Genomic DNA, 23,049 nt, shown 5'->3' with positions numbered 1-23,049 from the left:
AAACATGAAATGTTACAAATGGAAATGTTATTAAAGCTGAGTACACATTTCAACTATATTCAGATTTTTTTTTAAAGCATATTGGTCATGCTTATAATGCAAACTTCCGAAAAATCATAACTAAATGTAGGAGTAGACCTATAGGATTTTTCAAGGTCCAGTGAATTTAATAATTGAAGTTTTTAAATAAGTGTTTTCTGTAATGACCCTTTAAAGAGTGTTGTGCTTGTTTTTTCACCTAAAATACAAAACATCTATAATTTAAATGTATGCAAAACATTTAAAAAACTGTGCTGCAGAGGTTTAGATTTTGTCAATTTTGTCGTCGTACTGAGGAAACACTCCAGACTTTTCCAAACAATCTTTATCTGCAATAACTTATAATAAAGGATTTTTTGTATCAGCGAATGCGATGGATTATACAATTTAAGCACTTTTTTGTGTCTGCAACTGTCAATATGGAATTGAATGCAAACCAAAGGCTGTCGTGAAGGCAAAAAAATACAAAATCTAAAACACTATATGTTCAGCATTATATGAAAATGGTTGGATGAAAAGGGGATATTCGATTTGATTTCAATCGGCTAAAACATACAGAAATGTCTTTAAAGCTGACATGGCTATTAACCACCAGCTCCTTTCATGTTTCTTCCACATAACGTTTTTTGCCTATACTCCAATTGTAATGACTTAAAGTAGATAGAGGCTCCTGATAAAGCACAACCGTGTGGTCACAGCTTCAATTTCTTCTTATTAAAAATGTCTAGCATCTATGACACAAAATCAAAAAGGGTCGGCTTATGAAAGATGCCCTGCACTTGGCTGTTTTTTTGTACTTAATCACACAAATTCCAAACAAAGGATTACTTTCTCAGTGAGATGATAAAAGGCTTGGTATTTCATCAAGGGAGCTAGGAAGCACCCAGGCATCACAAGAAAGATGGTGGAGCCTCTGAAGAGCAATGGTTTAGTTGAGAGAGATTTGTCACTGCGGTGGCAAAGCTGCTTCTCAACCTATAATACCGAAAGCAGCTTAATTATTAGGTCAAAGGAGAAATGACCGGGAACCAAGAGAGGGAGGGGCCCGCTGGGGCTGTTACAGGGTTCAACATGTTATTATCTGTGCATTTGTTTGGGGGAGTCATCTATATGCACACATGTATTATTTTGCCAAAGATTTCTAATATCTAATTCCCAACACATACACAACTATGTAAATAAGTTAACTTCAGAGCATTTCTTTTTTCTTTTGGCACATGAATTATTTATATATTTAATTGAATTATTCAAGCAAACACAGATACAGCATTTGTTCATATCTGTTAGAATGCAACATGATTAAATATAATACAGCGTCAAAGTGAAACCCGGCAAAGTCTCATTTAGGTTTTATTGAAAAACCTAAACTGGATTTCTTCAAAATTGGGCCTTTCATTTTTAAATAGAAATGGTGAAAAGGAATTCCTTCCCTATTAGCTATAACAGTGTCTACATTCGAAGGTGTAATTTAATTGGGAGACTGGTAGACATGTCACACTCAATAATTTAAATAAAGGATTTGTCCCTCTCAGTGTCACTAATAATCTTATGTTTCATCGAATGGTTAACGTATAGCAACAGGGAGTAATCAGGGAGAACATGTCTACAATTCGCTCAGTCGTATTACTCTGGAGATGCGGGGGTACTTAAACAAATGGCTGTATTTAGCACATTCATTTTATTATTATTTACTTGTAACCACCATGAAAACCAGTTTTGCCTTTTTTTTTCTTATGTAGCAAAATGGGCCTGTAACTGCATGTTGTTGGAAACTTAAATGTAGAGGTAAATACATTAGATACATATATGCTTTAGCCCTTCCCTGGATTTAGGAATTAAATATACCCATGTGCTGAGAAATAGGCATGTTTTGTGTATTAACACATAAGGCTTATATATTATTTTCAGTATTTCTCCATTAGGTTGGAATTGTAGACACCACATAAAATCCTGTGAGGCAACATGTCTGATGGTTTCCTGCCAACTACAGCAAAATGTCATAACCCAAATATTAAAGTCGGCAAAACTGTTGACATTTGTTCTAGCGTGACCTTTCAGACTGAGTCATTGGCAGTGACACATTTCTAGGTACAAATCTAGCTTTGCAAATGCATGTTGTGCAAACAGTAACAATTCCAGGCTCATGAGTTCGGATTCATACAAAGGCCATGCTGAAAGCACATAATGCAGAATTATCCATGGCAAAGCACTGATTTAATCATTACTGTCACATCGAGTCCATGCTCTTAAAAAAAGTTCAATTGTATTTCATTATTTACTGCTGCTTATACCAATCTGCCAGAATAAGTAAGTCAGTCATGAGTATTATGTTTGTTTTACACGGAATAAAGTCCATTTGAATTTCTTATCATGTTACAAAACAAAGAAGAACAAGTGGAAGTAAGTATATGTTGTGCCTTGGGGACATGAATAAAATCCTAATTTATTGCGAAAAAATAACCACGCATGCCTTTTCTATGTGTACCCTACCCATCTCTAAACTATGCTCCAGATCATAGCTAACGTCTAGATCCTCTTCTCTGTGCAATGATAATCTCACTGTAATTACAACTGAATCGTTGATGTCCTCTGTTCCACAGAAGCCCATTGTGGGGGCACTGAAAGTCATATTGATTTATGTTTTATTGCTGGAGTCTATATTGAAGTGACACCAAGCTTCTACTGCACTGAAAAAGAGAAATATATTTATGTGCATATCTGTTCCTTCTCTGCAGTCCTTAATGCTGCGTTAATCTCTCGGCCATCTCTCTGTTTTCCTTCCTTCTTTTTTCCTGGCTCCCGTTCTCCTCCACCCTCCCCAGGTTTGCCCGATTCCCTCTCGGTTCAGCGGCAGGGCACTGGGTCACGGCACTGGCTTGATTTTCACACTGTTCCCACTACTGAACGCCACATCAAGTTAATCAGGGTTAACAATTGCGACGGTGCCTTGCTGAGCAGGGCTCCCATCGGCTTAGCGTGGCCTAGCTCTGGTGATACAGATGGGCTAGTAATCTGTGATCGTGGAGCAAAGGGGACGGGTGAGGTTAGAGGCACATCGTGGCTGCTTGGGTGGGTGATGCCGGGTGTTTAATTGTGAGAACACAATTAAAGCAGACACACAGGAGGTCTGTCATGAAATCGGGAGATTGGAGTTTAATGAGTAGACATTTCCTGGAAGCAGGCCGGCAGAGGAATGTTTTAACTTTAAATAAGAGATAAACCCTGTTTTACAGGAATAATTAAATGCTAGTTTCCTAACTCAAATTAAATACTGCTAGATATAATGTATATTTGGCTGCGACATTGAACATTTATTTTTCCACCATTCACCAATATTTACTCAACAAACTAATTTGATACCTTTAGAACATCGGCCGATAGAGTTTGAAAAGGTGTCCAATGTGACTAAAGTTTCCTTTAATCCCTCATGTGCTGCTTTTCTCTAATTAAACACAAGGGTCAAAACTTGTAACAGAACTAGCAAAAAGTCAAGGTTCAAAAAGACCATCAGAATAACTAATCCAGTTTATGATGTTTCAAGATCAAAGAGATGTAGAAAACTTTGGGCAAGGAAACCTCCAGTGCTGGAAATTACTGAAGCATTCCAGATTTGGCAAAACAGAACGCTATAATAGCAGCTGGCTAGCCTGAGTCTGAGTCTAGGGTGCCCCGGCCATAGGCTTTGCTTAATTATTCATCCAGACAGAAAAATAAGCATTACACAACCCGAAAAGAGGTACGGAGAAAAAATACTCTGCGTGTCACACAGCCTTGGGTGACCGGAATGAAGGTCTGACTTCCATTTCTTACAGTAGATTGTATTTTACCTTTTGTTATGGATCACTTCCTGTCCCAGCGCCTCCATTTTCGCCCATTATATCCCAACTCAAGCACTCTTCTTTTCCCTTTTTCCCCGTAGCCATCTTGCTTTCCAGATATAGCACCTCTTCGGAGTGGTGACACATGTATTATTAACACAAGATTCAAGTGCTTGCTGCAAAGGGACACTCACAGTCTTTCACAGGTTTCTGTCGGTGCCACCATTTTGATTTGGCTGTGGCTCGAGTAGTTTTTCCGCAAAAAGAAGAATCCCTGACACCATTGAACAAACTAAATATTTCATACGTGCGGCAGCTCAAAAGCTTTGAAGTTCAGGCTTGGGAGCACACCTATCCATTTATTACCCATCACAACTAGCATCATGAAAGTCTTATAATGACCAAGTTAGAGGTGTTATTCTTGAACTTCTAAGTTGTCCCTTGAACAGAGAGAATGTCATGTAAAGTGCAAGAAAAAAAGTGGTAAAAGTGGTGAATGCTGCAGTGTGGCTTTGTCCACACTTCCACGAGTAAAATATGTATGTTCGGCTGATCTGCAATATTCAACAAGCCCCAGTGTTACAACGCATCATCCGAGCACGTCCTTACACTACCCCAACCCAGTTTGTGCGGGTCAATCAGTGATCAAGCCTGGGAATGAGATTTGGGGGGGGAAAATAAGTTTAGGACCCAGTGAACTCCAGCTGCCCTCGCTGCCCTCTTTCTCCAGAAAACACAGTTCATCAAAAGTTCATATCTATTATTATCTTTGAATTTGGCTGTATATGCCTCGCAACATTTGGCAGGGAAGGAGGAGTGAGCTTACCAAACTTACCCCGACAACCACTGCTGATATGACACACGACGTGTTCTGCGCTTCTGACCCTGATAGGCAGGGTCGTTGTTCGGTCAGACTACCGCTATAGGCTGTGTGTGTCTGTGTGTGTCTGTGTGTGTCTGTGTGATGGGTGGTGGGGGCCCAGTTTAATAAAACAAAGTGTGAAACCCCAAAATATCTCTATTACTGGCCCTGTGTCATAACATTTCTGAGCCCGCCCCGCCCAACATAAAAACGGGTTCACATAGAGTTCAAGTCAGAGGCCACGCCCCCTCGCCATGGCGTCAGCAGACAGACGGTGCGACGTCACAGGTGAGAAAGACCCCAACTCTCCCAGTTTCTGGCTCTGCCGGCTAGGCTGCAGCGACCCCCAGTGGGGCCGGGTCCCCACCTTTTCACATTGTTAACAACTCCAGGTTTAGAAATGTGCTCGGTTTCACTTTTGTTAAACATGTTTGTGGTTTAAAATCATCTGAAAACTAAGAAGGTCTATGATACTAAATTCCTTTTCTTTTTTTTTATCAACAATTCGGTTTTTTTCTAAATTTGAATCTCATATTTTATGATAATTTATTATTTATAATTTCCCAAAAGTTAAATACAAATTTCAATAATTCATTTTCAATAGATAATGCAGCATGCCATTTATAAATAACAATTCACAAAAATGTGTGATTTGCAATTCTGAATTTAAAATGAATTTGAAAACATTTAAAATGTGTAATTAATTCTGTATCCTTGATTCATTATGAAGACAAAATAAATAAAAGGTAAACATTATTTCTTTTTTAGAATATTTGTATTATTTTATTTTAAGTACACAGTTCATTTATAGTCTTGTATTTATTTACAAAGTGATCATATTTAATTACTATGAAAATTATCTTTTCTATATAAAATGATTCTATGATTCTACTCAATTGAAATTAAATATAGTGTTACATGCAATGTCATGTATTAGGAAGATACATTTTCATAAAAACGTCTTACATTTTAATATGTGACATTACCCTACTATTACGACTTTAGTTGTCTTTGTTTTATATCAAATTTGAGACGGGTATTATTTTAATTGTAATATAATTTTCATTGTCAATATTTGTTCCTTTTAATAATAAATATAATTATAATTAGTTATTCAAAACAAAATATCTTGATTTTTTGACTGCAGGTGTAAGCTCTCTACTAACCCTGATGAAAGTGTCACTACATATTTAAAAAAATATTAAGTTATTCATTTTTACAATAAAAACATTTGTATCCTTGTAAAAAAGATTACAAAAAAACCTTTATTTTTTAAATCCCACTTTAAGAAAATGGCTTACATCCTAAATTGTTCTTCTGTTTTATATATGTTGTCTTTGATCTATAGGCCTTTATTTTGATGATATGTAACTGTCAAACAAAAAAGGTATACAATTAAGAATTCATGTTAAACAATTGTTTTAATGTTTGATTAAATTATTATTATATTTTTAAAAACGTATTTTACTCTACACATGCACTCATTTCACTCTAGAGAATAACAAAACACAAGGCAATATAGAGTATAGTGAATATTTATTTTACTTGTAACACAAGTAACACATAAAAAAAGTTGTTCATGTAGGGGTTCATAAAATATCTAATAAATAGATGCATAATAAATAAACAGTCTCATAATTCATAAAGTTGTTTGTGTTTGTGTAAAAAAAAAAAAACTGAACAAATTATAAAGAGGTACACCACAAAATGTAAAGCCTTAATATTATTTGATTTATTAGTGTCTGTTTTCTGTACTGCCATCTAAAACCGTGAAAGGCTGTTTTTCTGCAACAAAGTTCCCACCCCAGCTGTTTTTCCCTAGACGTGTATTTGTGACACCGTTATCTATGGAGTTATAGTATAGACTGCGATCATAACGCTCAGCAGTAACAACAGGGATATACTTTAGTAGACTAAGAGCTCCCACTAGTGTTACACAATGGTACTGCTCTGTTTTTTCAAAGCAGGAAATGTTATCCTTTATTCGCCCTCACAGCAGGAATATTAGATCTTGAATTAACAACCTTCAACCAGGGTTTGGCAAACCTCCATAGTATTTAGTTTTTCCCTTAGAAAGTGTATTAAAGATTTCTGATTCTGAAATACCATTGAAACAGAATTTCTATCACCATGGCATGAAAAACCATTTAAATACATTTATTTAATATTTTGTGTTAGTGTTACTAGTTCTTTTAGTGACCAAACATATTGCTTCAATAGTCGAGGCAAGAATAAAAGTATTAATTTCCAAAAACACACAAATTTAAAACAAAAATAATCGTTTCTGTAAATATTTTGCTGTTCAAGGAGAAAGCTTCCCTATATCAGATGTAAATGGAATAAATGCGATTAAAGAAGTGGATTTAAATTATATTTTGTCAAGGTTGAAATAACGGACGGAAACCATTCATCCAAAGCTTGCACACACTGTCAGCAGGACTCCATATTTCCATGGGAAAAGTATACATGCACATAACGAGTGCTTTGACCAGCCTCTGCACGCAAAGTCCAAGTGTTAGGTTAGCCCTCAGGAGGTGATGTGTGCGTGTGCGTGTGCGTGTGCGTGCGTGCGTGCGTGCGTGCGTGCGTGCGTGCGTGCGTGTGTGTGTGTGTGTGTGTGTCGTCACCCTGCTTGCTGGTCCCAGTGCAGAAAGTGAAACATTGGATGGACTTTTAAGTGCAGGACAGGGAATCTCCCACTGTACACAGGCAGAAAGGAAAGAAATGCAGGGTGAGGGGCAGTAAGGTGGTAGACCAGGCTGCTATCTGATAAGAGGGAAGTACACATTGCAAAACAGTATCATAGATCAATTTATCGTTTTAGCTACTCATATTATGTATGCATTCAAGAACGAAAATGGTCTTGCATTAATACCATTCAATTCTCATTGTAAGTCCATTTGGATAAATCTATGTAATGCAATGTCTCTTTTCATAAAATGTATTAAAAGCTACCTTTTATATCCACGTTTATCCCATCTGCCTTCTGCTGGTTTAGCCAACGTTGTCCGAGTCATCCACTTGCTCCTCCACAGCAGGTGCAAGCATCCGGTCGTATGAGAAAGCCAGCATAATCTGTACAGAAAAAATGTATTTTATTAAAATGTATTTAATTTAAAGCAAAAAAGACAAAAGGAAGAAAAAGGGAGAAAATGTACAGCAAGGACGCTCTGAGTGGCAAAGCAATTGTTGGATTTCCTTCTTTCTTTCTTTTGGATCTCTCTCAGTAATAACATCCAATGAGAAATACAAATGTAATGGTTTCCTCAAAAAGGATTTCCTTATGCATCTGACAAAATACATTAGAATAAACATAAAAAAGCCTGAATCCTGAGCAAATAATTGATGTTGGCACAAAGCACTATCTCCACTAAGTTGCAAAGTGAATCCTGAAAATTGACTGATTGGGAGAACCCCAGAAACCCTGCTTCAGAGCCGTCAGACAAGAAATAGCCTGTCCTTTACAATGAAAAATAATGAAAGACAGAAAAAATGAGGCTATCAAAGAAGCTTCCTGTTAAACCAAATGTAAAGTGAAAGTTAGATTCCTCTTATCCTCCTGGTTTAACAGTGCCTACACCAAGTTATTTTCAAACAGGCTCATATTCAGGTTTTATTTTGTTCTTTCTTAAGGATAATGGAACATTTTGTTGTTGGACCGTGGTTCGCCCACACTTCTTAACAGGCATTACTAGCATTTTGTTCCTGAACAGAAGAGGAGCTGCTGGCTATAAGATGTCAACTCACATCTCCTGTTCCTAACTGTAAAACATTTTCTCTGTTGTTTGTTTGTTTGTTTGTTTCTGATCTATTCTAATTGTATTCTCAATGCAAAAGACACCCTCTGTGTAATTATTTCCTTCAACAGAAATGAGACTCACATTTACACAAATCTTTTTAACCATTGCAAGTGCTGTGGCTTATGCACATGAAGTATGAGTGAACTCCATTTGTAGTGACACTCACAGCTAAACGAGGCTCTCTGCTTCAAGGTGCAGGGTGAAAATACAGAGGCAAGCTTTGGGACAAACTCCCCTATCTCCGGCAGAAACAGGAAAATCCGTAATTTTCTGTTACAACGGTTGCAAATCAGTATTTCTTGGACAAAATTGTGTTAAAAAAATAACTGAAATAAAACTCTTAAAAAAAAAACATTTAATGCCGTTTCTTTTTTTGTAAACATCATTTTATTTTGTATCTGATGTTTATAAGCTGCTTGGTTTTTGCAACAGTCCCAGCAAATATGCAAAACTTTATAATCAAATGCACATGTTTACCAAGACACAGGTAGATGATCCTAAGTCATACAAATACGAGGCAACCATGAAGATGCTAATGTATGATGATATGAAATGTCTAGTTTACTAGTTAATGTTTGCACAGAACTGTTTGTAAACAGCATGACGGACACAAACAGCATTGTGTCGGTCAGGTAGTGCAGGTGGTTGAGTCAGGACCGATGCAGACACGCTGGTGAAGGGCTTGATAACCCACTCCCCCTCCCCACTTGTTGGATTGGAATGGAAAAACGTAATGTGGGGGACCCTCCGCGCGAACAGAGTGGTAGTGTGAAGGGGTAGGGTTTAGGGGTCGGCAGTAATTGGGCCTAAATCTCATCATTCTGAAGAACATCAATGCATTTTGGAAGAGGTCAAGCATGTCCAGCAAGCTCATGCCCCATAATCAGACATTCTTGCTAATGTAGTATGCATTCTGGCATTTCTTGTGTTTTAAAGGTCCCATGTCATGCTTTTCCGGTTATTACCCACCCCCTTGTGTGTTATATAGCTTTTTATGAATGTAAACGGTCTGCAGAGTCAAAAACCCTCAAAGTACACCCTGTAGCGAGTAAAACTCTAACGGAGCTTACACACGGCTGCGTGCGTTGAAGCTTCAACGCTTCTGCCAATTCACTTTGAATGGGGTGATGTCATGCTTCGCCGAACTGCATTGTGGAAGCAAAGTTTAGCTGGCCCAAAACGCCTCGTTGGAGATTTTTCTTTTTCCATTTGTTTCTTCCGGGAACCTCGTGACGTAACGAGTACCCCATGGACCAATTGGTCCAAATGGACCAATCCGCGGAGCCGTTACGTTACATCAGCGGCGCCGTTACGTTCAAATCTCGAAAAAACACACAGACTCACAGCCAGGCTGCGGGTGTGTGTGTGTGCTCGGGCTGGTTTCGGGCTGGGTTTCGCTGTATCTCGCTGTCTCGCTCTCTCGCCGACCCGGAAACCACACCAGGCAGCCAGCTCACACTGTCCGCTCCTCGCAGCAGCGAGCCTCGCAACGTCCCGCCAACACGGCACCCAGACCCCACGCGGCATTCTCATCTGTTTGACATTACTGGTGTCCTTTTCTGGTTGCTAACGCCATTGTAACACATAATCACTGATGTTCCGCTGTAATGGTGGTGGACTCATCAGAACAGAGTGGGCGAGCTGACCAATCAGAGCACAGTGGGCTCATAGGGAGGGGGGGGCAGGAGCTATACAGAGATGCTTTATGAAAAACCAATGTGAGTTTGGAAAAGTGCACAATGTAAATATTTTCTAATTTACCTTAACAATGGAATTATGATCAGTAGAAATGGCCATGACATGTGACCTTTCAAATCCACATACAATACAGTTGGAACACACCTAAACACCCCAACTCCCTTGCCCCCATAATGTCCATCCGACAACCACATACTACATCTTTGAGTTTCTTTTGACATACCGTAAGCAGTGCCAGCAGTCCCATCATCACCCCCATCATGATATACATGTTGTCTGTGAGGCCCCCAGCCCACAGAGGACCCAGGATGGTAGCTAGACCCCCCACTGAGCGGCGCACACCCTGACTGAAACCTGCAATACAAGCGAGACACAGAGAATCAACCTTAGTCTATTGCATCGACCCACCAAACAATGAAAGGTGTAGAACGTCTTTTCCAATACGCAATGCTGTTTATGTTCCACTAGATGATGCAGTTTCTCACCTTGTGTTTTCTCAGAAGTGACTTTGGAAAAGAGGGAAACCTGAGCCACAGCTACAAATGGCAAACCCAAAACCTGCAGAAACACTCCAATGACGAATTCAGTCAGCTGCCATGGGAAACCACCTTCAGAAAAAAGTGAAATAGAAAAAAAAAAAAAACACTGAGTGAATAGGCATCATGATGATTTAAAATGTTTGATTGTGTAATATAATTTAGATCTGTTGGATATGACTGAGTTACCATTTGTGAGAATGTTTTGAATATAACAAATGATTCATATAAATATGTAAACCAGGCTTGGAATTTCGTCATCTTAGGGGCAAGGCCATTTGGCCTTTGGTGTCACACATTTTTTCAGGGCGCAAAGGCCACATGCCAGGGCACAAAGGCCATTGAGGGAAACATTTGGATTTGGAGCTGACAAATAAATAACTTCACTTTCTGATAAGAAAAACAAATCACTGTTTTAATATCAATAATGTCAAACATTATATCATCATATAGGCCTATGCCTCCTTAGTATTACCGTATATAAAATAAAATACTTTACTTTGAATAATTAGTGTTTGGTATGTTTTCCATCTACTTCTCCCATTCATAAAATCAAATCAAAACATCTAAAATTATATTAATATGTAACAAATATATTCAATTTCAGAGCAGAAGAAACAGCCTTCAAGGTTCAAACTCTGCACATACATTGTGTGTGTGTGTGTGTGTGTGTGTGTGTGTGTGTGTGTGTGTGTGTGTGTGTGTGTGTGTGTGTGTGTGTGTGTGTGTGTGTGTGTGTGTGTGTGTGTGTGTGTGTGTGTGTGTGTGTGTGTGTGTGTGTGTGTGTGTGTGTGTGTGTGTGCTCACAGCTCTGGACAAAAGTTAAACATGTACAAACCACAGACTGTCATGGTGAATACAATCGCTGCTTTAATTCTGTCTTTAGGACGTTGTTGTGAGCGTGGACGGAGCAGCTACAGGTTAGTTTAGCCTTATTGATCCATTCAGAAAACACGCATTTTAAAAGGTTTTTCACATGCCGTCTTGTCTGCAGACTTGGCAAAGCATTAATTCATGATTTTTACTAACCGGTATCAGTATGTAGTTACTTCAGCATCATTTTGAAACGTGTATTACAATTAAATCACGGTAAAATAGATACATTTTGTCGTAGTTGGTTTCCTCCACAGTATTTACATTGAAATAAGCCCCGCCCCCTCTCCAGCGCGTCCTGTTTGATTGACAGGAATAAACACAGCTGACAGCCGCGGTGAAACTCCAGCGGTTAGAGCGATGAGAATGTTCGCATCGCGTCCGTTGTGAACGCAGCATAATGCAGTTCAGAAAACACTGTTCTGATGCTTTTAAAGCAACTTCAAGATTTGTTCCCGCGGCTGAGGAGGAGGCTGTCGGGCCCCTACAGGCATGTCTGACGGAACAATCACAGCAGAGCAATCGCTCTGATCCACAGACACGGGACTATCCTACTGCGCGCACTAGTATGACTTCACTAGCGTTGTTTACACAGGAACTTTTGACAGGGGCACAAAGGCCGTGAATTGCATTTTTTTTCACAGGGCATCACGGCCAAAGTGCGGGGGCCATGGCCGTCGTGGCCGTCGTGAAATTCCCACCCTGATGTAAACCTTCTTTATAAAACAGGCCAGATCAGTAAAACATGGAGTATTAAACAAAATGTTGGTGGGGGATCAGGATTGTGTGGCAGCATCAGTTCTAGTTGACCTGTGTGTACAAAATGATGTAATAGTAAGCTGTTTTTCAAATGCATTCTGACCTAGTGGGTTTGCCAGGAAGATTAAGCACCAGACACCAGAGATGTTGCAGATCGTCAGTCCGATGGCAAGAATAACTCGCTCAGTAACACGCTGGCTCAGCCAGCGCACAAACAGGAAGCCAGCGATCACCTCCACCCCGCAGAGGCAGTACATCACGCTGTTCTCCAGCTCCCCGTAGCCAAAGTACTTCTGGGTCATCGGGGTCACCATGGTCTGAGAAATGTATTGAGAAGTTTGCACAGTGAATAAATCCCCATATAAAAAAGGTATTTCGCCCAGTTTTCTCTTGCCGAATAAAAATGTCTGCCAACTCCGGGCTTCACAGATACCCCACTAGTTAAGTGATCCTTACTGTAAGGAACATAAAGATAACTTGTTTGTTCAATCATTTAATATCTATGTGAGTGTTACAGTCTGTATATCTTTACTCTACCTCTAGTGCTGTCTGATTGAAGAGAGTGATGAACTGAGCAGCCAGCAGCACAACCACCTCTTCTCTCAGGAACTCTACAGAGAGGGAGAAAGACATTACATTTAGAGAATGTGTCTTCCAGCTTTTTAAGAACCCCTGAGAGAAAGACACACTGTCAGTCACCCACCTCGAGATATGCTAAAGGTCTTAGAGGGGCTGGAAGACTCATGGGTCTCCGGTGGCTCTGGAGAGAGAGGTGGAGAGATGTGATTCCGCGTAGCATTTGAGGTAGCAGAAGGGTCTGACATGGCTGTGTTGGACGCCACCACTGAGCCGTAGGACCCCCCTATCTCCTGGGACCCCATTAGCGGCTTTTCCTCATCATTGTCCTCTTCCACAAGCCCTTGCTCGTCCTCCTCGTCCTTGATCTGGCCTCTTAATCTGTCTTTGGCCTTCTCTTTCTCCAGATGAGGTAGGTCCCAGTAGATGAAGATCACCGCCAGTTGAATGAGAGTCCACAGCAGACACATGAACAGCTGCAGAAGGTGGAAGAAGAGCATTACAACTTCTCTTTGAGGGGGTTTAAAAAAAAAAAGTGCAAAGTTATAGCTTATTGTGGACCCTTACCCCTGGCGCGGTATATTTATTGACAACAAAAGGACCCAGTTGGAAATCACACAACCTCAGGAAGATGTTAAATGCTGGACCTGTCAAACACAAGGTTAAACATGCATCCTGTCAGAATCGGATATCAGAAACAGGTTTATTGCCAAGTAGGTTTAGACATACAAGGAATTTGCCTTGGTGTACACACCCAAACATTAGAAAAACATGAGTCTTCACTGATTTTCAGGTCTAGGGATCCTTTATAAGGAGCAGGGATCACCGGCCTACTTCAATATTTGTACCACATTAAACTCTTCTAAGACTGGCGGCCTATAGTGCCATTTATAAACATCCTTTTTTATGTTGCATACATTCTTAAGTCAATAAAATAATACTGTGCTGTTACTGGTAAAATGAATATGCCACCAGAAAGCAGTGGAGCACTGACCAATCAGAAGGCCAGCTTGTCGACATGCCATGACTGCAGCAAAAGCAGTGGCGCGGTCCTCGGGGGCGGTGCTTCTGGTCAGTAAGCCAAAGATAGCTGAGCCAGCACCTGTTCCGATACCTGAGGAAAATACATCAGTTACGGGTGATTTTCAACAAATTGAGGTTAAACCTGGAGCTCTGGACATATATTATTGCATCACGTCTTATTATCTTCAAAAAACTACAATAATATTACCATTGTTTATGTATATCACCCTCTAAATCCCATTTAAATAAACTAATATTTTTTACGCTTTTGGATATTTTTAGATGGTCAACCACACAATATTACTGATATTCATTTTCAGGTTGAACAGTCTCTGTTAAAAAAAACTAAATGATGATGCATCATAGTATGTACAGGCTCAAATGTATACCTTTACATAATGTACCTTTTCAGCTTTCAGACCTTTTCAAGTCTATTCTACTAGCTTGACACCTGGAATGGATAATAAGTCACAGTGTCTTTGAGCAGACTCACCTGCCACCAGTCTGCTTGACAGTAAGAGCCACTTGGAATATCCCATAAAGTACATAAAATTACCTGGAGAGCAGAAAAGAGGAGTGAAATGAAGTGAGACATGTACTTTACACTAATACCACAAAACTAATAGTGAATGAAGTTTGGTGTTTCAAGGTAGAAGTGGTGGGAATACAATCAAATAAGTGGACTCACCAATCATCTCAAAAACATTGGCAAACAAGATGATCTTCTTAGTGGTCCGTGTTTTGTCGGACCAGTAGCCAAACAGCGGTCCTGTGAGGAGGCCGGTCAAGCTGAATGCTGACAGCGCCAAACCCAGAAAGTAAGGTGCTGCTTCTAAAGTCTGCAAGTACCTCCATATCGTGGGCAGTATTACAGCTGGGGAGACAGAAGGAACAGTTTTCATCTAATATACAATTTATTTTGAAGTTACAGTGTTTGATTAAAAAAACTAAATGTAAAAGTTAACACATGGAAAGTGAACATTGTTTTCCAGTTTTTTTTAACTTAAACTACCTAACTCAGTGTTGCTGAGTCATAATTAGGTATATGAGGATTTAAATGAGTACACTGTAGCTCTGTTGGGATGCATTTAAGAGGCATCTTAACAATGTTTATTGCAAACCTGTGACTTCCATGAGCCCTATGGAGATATTTATCAGAGGAGTTGGAGAGGTGAACTTTAAATATTTTTCATATCAGTGATAGTAATGCCAAGAGAGCAAGCAGTGGTAACAATGTCTCCCTGTCAATACCTCAAACATAATCATTAATCATCTAGACAGAGAATAGTGCTTACCAAATACAGTCCCAATTTCATTCTTAGGTCAGAAGACACATGGTAGATTGTGCTTTCTGGAAAAACCAGAGGAAATTATTGCTTAAATTGACTTGGCATCTGTGACCATGCTAAAGTGATAAAACTAATTGAGCCTTGCTTTTTGACACAGCTTTGAAAACATCAGTAAGTGACTATGACAACAACAAATCCACTGCATTGTAAAATAACAGTCATTTACTCAATAATATCTTTCTGAATCTTATCAAGAGAGCTGTGCTTTAATTCCTTGGAACGTTTTTAAAGGGTGCGGTTGAATTTGCTGTTATTTTGTATGCATTATGTAAATGTCCTTGTAAGGTGGTCTCTGTGCCAACCTCACCCATATTTGAGTAAAATATGGACTGGTTGATTCAGGTGGTTCATATCACTGTTATTCATCATTACATTTTTGAATTAATTAATACGTTTCTAAGTAACAAAGCCAGTGAGGTGACAGCTGTAAGACATATGACAAAGGTAAATGTAATCAAATGACCAAACAATGAAATAGTTAAATAAGTAACTGATACACCACAGTCCTTTGTATTACTCCTGACTACTCAAAAGTATCCTTTCCCTGATCAAATCACATAATGGTCGAGTCAAAATACCTCATCAATAGGAGAAATACACACACTCAACACGCCAAACCAATAAGTTCCAGTACACCATGTAACATGTTCCACCAAAACACATAGTGAACATGAATAGTAGCCTCTTATTCAATCATTAGGTGATTATGGGAACACTACAAAGTGATTGTACTTTAATGTTTTAGTGTCCCATTTTCCCATTCAATTCAATGGTCAATGTCAGTGTTGCAAAAGAAACAATAACAACACAAAACAGATCTTACCATATTCCACACCGCTAAGTAGAAATATGAGCCCAATGGTGAAGAATGTCAGCTTCTTCTTCCGTCGATAATCCATCGTGTTTGGCAGCTATAATATTATTGTTATGCTTGAAGATACATGTCTATTCTAATCTGTCTACAAAACACCAAAACGGACATAATCCCGAGTGCAGTGCTTCCAATTAGAGCCGACTGAGGGCACATTTCTCTGTGCCTTTCTCCGGACAGTTTGAAAAACACTTTTCAGATTGCGTGTTGTTCTACATAACTCTGAAGTGAGTGTGCAACGAGCCTGTTCCCTGAGCAGGTAATGCCTGAAACGCCAGTTCAAACATTACACAGGGATTTGCAAACGAGCAGCAAACATCCGCGCAATGCTCCTGCGCAGTTTAGCCCAAACTACATCACTTCCGGTGGTTTCACAGGTACACTTTGGAACAGTCCCAAGCAGGGAAGCCCCACTCTGCTTCGGTTGAATTCGCACACAGATTCATTGGTGCTTTTAGATGGATTAGCATTTGTTATTATAATACAATTTCGACACTGTGGTTTTTACCAAGTTTTTATGTTAGATATTGATGCTGTAGGCACCTGATCCTGTTGGTAAAATGCGACTATATTTAAGCCATTGTGTTTGTAGGCTATATGTAAAAAAAACCTATTAAAAACAAATCTTCACTGTACAAATACATCTAAATCATTAACTGCTATAAGGCACATTCTAAAAGGAAAAAAAGAAAACTGGGATAATCCTGGGTAAAATGTGCTGTGTTCTTTCTTTTAATTTGTTTGTAAATCAAAAACAGACCAACTACAGTCCTAATTAATATTAGACACACAAGATGTCATAATGAAATCGTTTTTAAAAATAGTAAATACAATCTGTGGTAGCATAGCATGGGAGTACAGCCTGCTCCAGTATAGCTTAAATGTGCAATCATATGTTATCTCTTGTTTTACAATGTAATGCAGATTACAGTTGCAGTTACTATACCACGATTGTCACAATCTGAACATGATATTCATTTAGGGTTTTATCAAACCTGCTGACACCGGTGGAAAGATAATGTTGTTTGATGACTTACTCTGACCATTCCCCATGGTGGGCAAATAACCAACAGCAGGCCACTTAAAATGCATCATGTCAGAGGCACATACTTTAATAAATCTGGGACAGATTATAGTAAAAAATAATGTTTCAGACACTTTTACACCCTGACAAGAGAATTCTGAGGAAAAACCCTGAATTATTTTAAGTATTTGGGCGGCTGCGGTATTAAAGTACTGGTGCTGGCTTTCAGAAACATATATTTTACAATTCAAATCGAATATGTCTAACCGGATTGTCCCTATAAAACTTTGTGGTACTTACACAATGTTTTACTTTAATATTGTACATCATTGCTGTACTTTTGTAAGGCTACAAGTATATACGACAGTACTAAGTCTGCCTTCCATGCATACATTAAGAATAATATATGAATCACTGGCAGTGTTCCCTCCTGTCCTGTGACACCCATTAGCACTGTCATTGGGAAGCTTGTGTCACACACAAAGCTTCTTCTTCAGCCTTAATTCAATCTTCTTTCTCTTGAGCATGCACATTTTTGCTTGCTGCCATGTAAGCAACTATAGAACCATTGCGTAAGACATGCTGGCAGCTGGCAAAACTATTATTTAATTTTCTAAATACTTACCTAAGGATTTATTCAATATCTGAACTTCAAATGTTCTACTTATGTTGCTGACTGCTCTGTTGTTTTAAAGGTCACTCCTCGAACTTGTGTGTAGTCAATCTAAGCTATTCCATATGACATGAACTGACATGTCAGTACTTGATTTACTGGACTTTTTGAAACCATGCATTCATTTATGCTCACCTTTAATGTTATTTGAAAATGTACAGTTGTAAAAATGTTTCCAAAGCCGTGTGAAAAAAAAAAAAAAACAGTACTTAGTACTTTAAAACCTTTTGTGAAAATGCAACAAAATGAAACCAAATGAACATTTATAAGATCAACTTAACAGTTGCAAGGGTATTTTCTGGTTGGAAGAAAACAACAAGAATAAACTCACTCACAGATTTTTTTTTTAAATAGTCATTTAAAAAAAGGTGACAGACCATATAAGAATCAATTAGTATAAAAGAAATCTTTATTTACAGTTTACCAGCAGATGGAGGTTGCAGCAGTTTGTATGTGTCACAGTCAATAATCTGTAGTCCATCTCCTTGGAGATCTGTAACTACAAGAGTAAAAAAACGAAATATGTTGCCTCCATGTGTGTCTGTGAGCTGCTCTTGGATGATATTTGCATACTCCAGGGTTGAGAATATCAATGTTTTCAGTAGGCAGTTCCTTATAAAGTTGCCTGTGGCATTGGGAACAACTGAGTGAGCAGAGCTGGGGTTTAGAAGGCAAGTTTCTTCATGAGGAGGTAGACCCGGGAGTCCACCTCGAAGCCGTGAAGGTTGTTGGCGTCTCCCTGCAGCCTCATGAGGAGGCCGCCGTACGACACATAGGCAGATCTGAGAGAAGGAGCACATGGAACTTGATTAAAGACAACCAATGAGATTTAAAGTTTGCAAAAAATCATAAGACAATATTACCATCTCATTATCTCTCTATCACACACAGACTTCTGTTGGGCAAGCTAAATCGTCTTGATCAATGCAATACACAGCTGGGTGATCATTTGCAAAAGAATAGTGTAGTTATAATAATACGCTTAAAATCCAACTTAAGTATATTCTTCTTATAATTAGTGACATATAATACAAATATATTTTCACAACTAAAAAATATTTCTAAGCTGAAAAATGTAGAATTCTTTAAAAAAATAGTTTCTGTGGTCATTTATATATGAGAAATTGCTGCACTAATGATTTACCAATAACAATAGCAAAGTTTATTTAAAAGGTAAACATATTAACATTTATAAGTTATAAGCTTAACTTAAAAAAAGCATGTAATATTACTCACAGGCGTGTGGCTGCTTCTGTTGAAGTCTCATCACCCTCAATTTTGTAAACCTTCCCATACATCACATAATCAAACTGGTCCGCCCTGGAAATGTAAACAAAGTCAAATAAGAGCATCTATCAAAACATGCTGTACATCACAGGGAGCAGGCACACTAAACATTTACACAGCAATGGTGTTAGATCCTTAAAAACAGGAAAGAATCAAGGAAGCATTTGTTGGTTAAGTTATACCGCTATAAGAACTCATTCCTACCTATGTCGATTAAGCTTCTTAACATTCACATGAAATGAAATAAAGTCAAATGTAATGAAATGTACTTTTTAAATGTTGGCCATGAGGGTTGTGCAATAGGTCGCCATTGTCAGTATGTGACAATGTGTATTGTGTTTGTTCAAACGGTGTATGACTGATGATATGTGTATGTCTCTTAATGTCCACTATGTTTGTATATGTACATGTATGCGGAACTGCAAGACGGAGTCCAGAACAAAATGTCCTTTACGGGGACAATAAAGTATATCGTATCGTATTACAGTCATCAATGTTTGAAGAGAAAACGCCTTACCTAGAAGGCCGGTCATCCTGAGGATTGTACTCTCCGTCGTCTGGCGTTCCATCTTCATATAACGTGCTGGCAATGACCAGTCGGAACTTGTCACCTTAAAGAAATAAACACATGCGAACAAAGAGTTTTTATATATTGGAAACTTGGGACACCCTGGATTATGATTCATGGTGCTTTACGCCTTAATCTTATGCCCCTTTCACACCAACGCCTTTTCAGCTCCGGCTCGGAGCTAGAGCCTGAAAAGTACCGGTTGTTCCTGTTCACACCGCAGCGGCGCCGCCTCTTAGCTCCGGAATCCGGTTCACTTCCAGCTCCGAGAGGCAAGAGCTTCGGAGCTAAGAGGCGGCGTCGTTTACGTCTCTCTTACATCGAGGCGTGCAGGAAACTAAACCCACCTCCCCTGAACATGGGTCGACTGAAGAGTCTCGTCATGCCTGCCTACAAGCAGTAGTGCTTATAAACACACTTTATAAAGTCAGGCAACACTAAACAGGCTTTGTGTGATTCTGTTTATTTGCACCTTACTTTGACCGTCGTTCACTGTTATTGATCATTGTGGAGAGCAGGCAGACGTTTTGTTTTGTATTATAGCAGCTATCGGATGGAATCAATACATGGGCTGCACAGGTTGTCGTGTCCAACTATCACAAGTAGAATCACAATAAAAATACGCCGGTAAAATGTGCCTGTAGAAAACGGCTTATGCCACAATAGGATAGCAATAGCAAGTAGTCAGTTTACCTTTGGTTGCTATGCTAACATCACCCATTTTATACCAGAGAAACTTTCATAACAGCGTTGTGATGCCAAACAGCGTCAATTCAGACTGACACACATTCACTTAAGGGGAACTGGGGATATGTATCAGCTGCTTGTGTGACAGTCGGACAGTGAATACTTTAGAGCGGCCGCTGCAGTGTGAGCTAACCCGGAGCTAAAGGGAGAATAAACTCCTGTGGAAGAGCAGCCAGCACTGCAGCGGTCGATAAATGCCGCTGAGACACATTAATAAACAATGAACCACGGCACTCTGGAGAAAAGCATAAGGTTGGAGAAGTCGTTATTTAATTCAATCTGGCTTCGTGTGATTAAAAGCAACACGATGATCGACCCGACGCAGTCCCCCGTTGTTGTTGTTGTTGTTGTTGTTGTTGTTGTTGTTGTTGTTGCGAGCGCCGTAACGCCGTTGGGGAGCAAATCAGCGATGTAAACGGTGACGTCATGACGCAGCAGCGGCAGCACCAGTCGGGCTCTGGGCGGTGTGAACAAAGCGGGAGCAGAAAAGGGAAACCGGAGCTGAACCAGAAAAGCTCTAGCTCGGAGCTAGAAAGGCAAAGCGCTGGTTTGAAAGCCGCATAAGTGTCCCCTCACACACTGACAAAAGAGGAATGTATAGTGGTTTGGCATAGCGCTACTTACTCACATGTACACCAGAGTATATAAGGAAAAAGCTCAAAGTAAAAGGTGCAAGTGATGATAACCAGACAATTATGTGACCACCTTGTCTAAAAGTAAAAAGATTTCTATATATATTTAGGAGGTAAAAATGTTGGGGAAATAAGTGATTGTTCTGAGAAAACTGTATACAAGATATGTTTAGAATGTGATTGTGTGAGACAACATCAACAATCAAAAGACTTCTTATCTTTACCTTAGAATTAATATATACAAGAACAAAGAGGTTGCTTCTTACCAAGATCCACAGGATAGATTTGAATGTTCACATCCAAGATGAGGTCCATCTTGAAAGATTCACTCTCACAATGTAGACGAGATACTGTAGAACAAAACAGGTAGAAGTAGACATTGGATAAGTTCATTTTGTACTTTAAAAGTGAAATATACTAATTGAAAATAAATAATAGTAAGACAAATGTTATATAGTTAAATGCTTTTAGAAGGTTACATTATTAAAGCTAGACAACTAAAAGCAAAGGAGAGAGGCAAAACAACAACAAATGAAAATGTAAATAATTTCCACAAAAAATATTCTGGGTCTTTACCTTAAAAATATGCTAGACTTTATTTAATACTTAAGATCATTCAATATTTTACAGATAGAAGAATAAGGTGTACAAGTACAGTAGTAGTGACCATTACATTATGGTAGTGTATAGTGTGATTCCCTCTACCCTTTTAAACTTCTAAATCATAATGAGATGTCACACACCTCTGTCAAACTTCATGCCATCTGGATCAATGTCCTTTACATCGAAGATATCCTCAAACAGAATTCCAGCCATCTTTACCCTTGTCCACCAACCTGGAAAGGAAAAAGACAAGTACCATTAGTCCAGTTTTTGTTGGAGGAAGAAAATGTTTAATAAATTAACTGATAGCTTTGGTCTGCGTTGATAGAGCCCATGTTTTAGTTAGTAATGGGGGAAATCTGATTATACTAAAACAAACTGCTCGTTATGATTCTGCTATCATTTATGTCACAATGAAGATGCTGAAATTGTAAACATATCGAAAGTGATTGAGAATGTTGAGTGTTTCCAGTTGCGTTCTTGACATTAGACATATTGTTTACGAGCTTTAGTCTTAATCTAATAAAATATGCCCAGACGTAGTTTAAAACAAACTAGATAACGCTTCTTGAGAAACATGAATATTAACTGTAGCTTGACATGTAAAGTTCAATTATTTGTTGGTTACTTACAAACTCTCACTCGATGATAATACAACAACGTTGGTGCCTGAGTTAGCCGAGTTAGCGTTATTTAAAGTATTGCTATAACGTTAGCTGACTACTACTTTATAAGTGTCTCCTATTCAGGGCAGGCTAGCTGTTAGCTTTAGCATGTAGAACACCCACTTCCCCAAGCTTACCTCAAATACGTTCTTGAACAATTTTTCTCACAGAAAAGTCTCACTCGCTATTGTTCTGCAGTGATGTCTGTTTAAACTGTGCCCTATATATATTATAGGAGTAAAACGTAATTAATTTACGCTTCAGTGTGAGACAGATTGTACCGCCATGGGAGAAACAATGTGCTCAATAATGATGTTTCGGTCGCGAACGAGCCGGCTCAAAGAGCCGGCTCTTTTAAGTGAACGACGGGAGCCGGTTCGCGCCCACGAACGAGCCGGTTCTTTTTTTTTTTGTGGAGGGATCTAGATCGGCATGAAGGCACATTATGCAATGTGCAATGTGCACATTATCCCGCTTATTACATGGCCACATTCTCAACAAAGTAACGATATGACTCCCAATATTAATTGAAATGCTTTTATGGATTTAGAAAATTATTTTATTGATTTAAAAAATAGTTGTATGTATTGATTTAAATTGACATGTAGTCAATAGTCGATAGTGTTTTTGAGGAGCTTTTTGATTA

General features: G+C 39.0%; 2 protein-coding genes across 3 annotated transcripts; both read right to left on the bottom strand.

The window, feature by feature from the left end:
• Nucleotides 1-6,238: 6,238 nt before the first annotated feature.
• On the bottom strand, nucleotides 6,239-16,562 carry mfsd8l1 (major facilitator superfamily domain containing 8-like 1). The gene is made up of 12 exons (XM_079643529.1): nucleotides 16,157-16,562; nucleotides 14,673-14,858; nucleotides 14,478-14,540; nucleotides 13,956-14,075; nucleotides 13,529-13,608; nucleotides 13,089-13,437; nucleotides 12,923-12,996; nucleotides 12,489-12,702; nucleotides 10,703-10,825; nucleotides 10,441-10,571; nucleotides 7,675-7,794; nucleotides 6,239-7,418 (listed from the first exon to the last, which is right to left on the bottom strand). Exons 1-11 carry the CDS (start codon nucleotides 16,230-16,232, stop codon nucleotides 7,714-7,716), a joined length of 1,497 nt encoding a protein of 498 aa, XP_079499655.1. The 5' UTR covers nucleotides 16,233-16,562; the 3' UTR covers nucleotides 6,239-7,418; nucleotides 7,675-7,713.
• Nucleotides 16,563-18,288: 1,726 nt separating this feature from the next.
• Nucleotides 18,289-22,741, bottom strand: polr2h (RNA polymerase II, I and III subunit H). Of its 2 annotated transcripts, none has more exons than XM_079676010.1 (6): nucleotides 22,541-22,741; nucleotides 21,879-21,971; nucleotides 21,402-21,485; nucleotides 19,706-19,799; nucleotides 19,138-19,221; nucleotides 18,289-18,683 (listed from the first exon to the last, which is right to left on the bottom strand). In XM_079676010.1, the coding sequence occupies exons 2-6, from the start codon at nucleotides 21,949-21,951 to the stop codon at nucleotides 18,566-18,568; spliced, it is 453 nt and encodes a 150-aa protein (XP_079532136.1). In that variant the 5' UTR covers nucleotides 21,952-21,971; nucleotides 22,541-22,741; the 3' UTR covers nucleotides 18,289-18,565. The 2 variants fall into 2 exon arrangements, with proteins under 2 accessions (XP_079532136.1, XP_079532137.1); XM_079676011.1 differs by lacking the exon at nucleotides 22,541-22,741 and adding an exon at nucleotides 22,371-22,518.
• Between the last annotated feature and the right edge of the window lie 308 nt (nucleotides 22,742-23,049).

The sequence above is a fragment of the Notothenia rossii genome, assembly GCF_949606895.1.
Source record: "Notothenia rossii genome assembly, chromosome: 1".
In the NCBI taxonomy this organism is placed as follows: domain Eukaryota; kingdom Metazoa; phylum Chordata; class Actinopteri; order Perciformes; family Nototheniidae; genus Notothenia; species Notothenia rossii.
The sequence above is the reverse complement of the archived record's forward strand: the minus strand, read 5'-3'. Positions and strand labels throughout refer to the sequence as shown.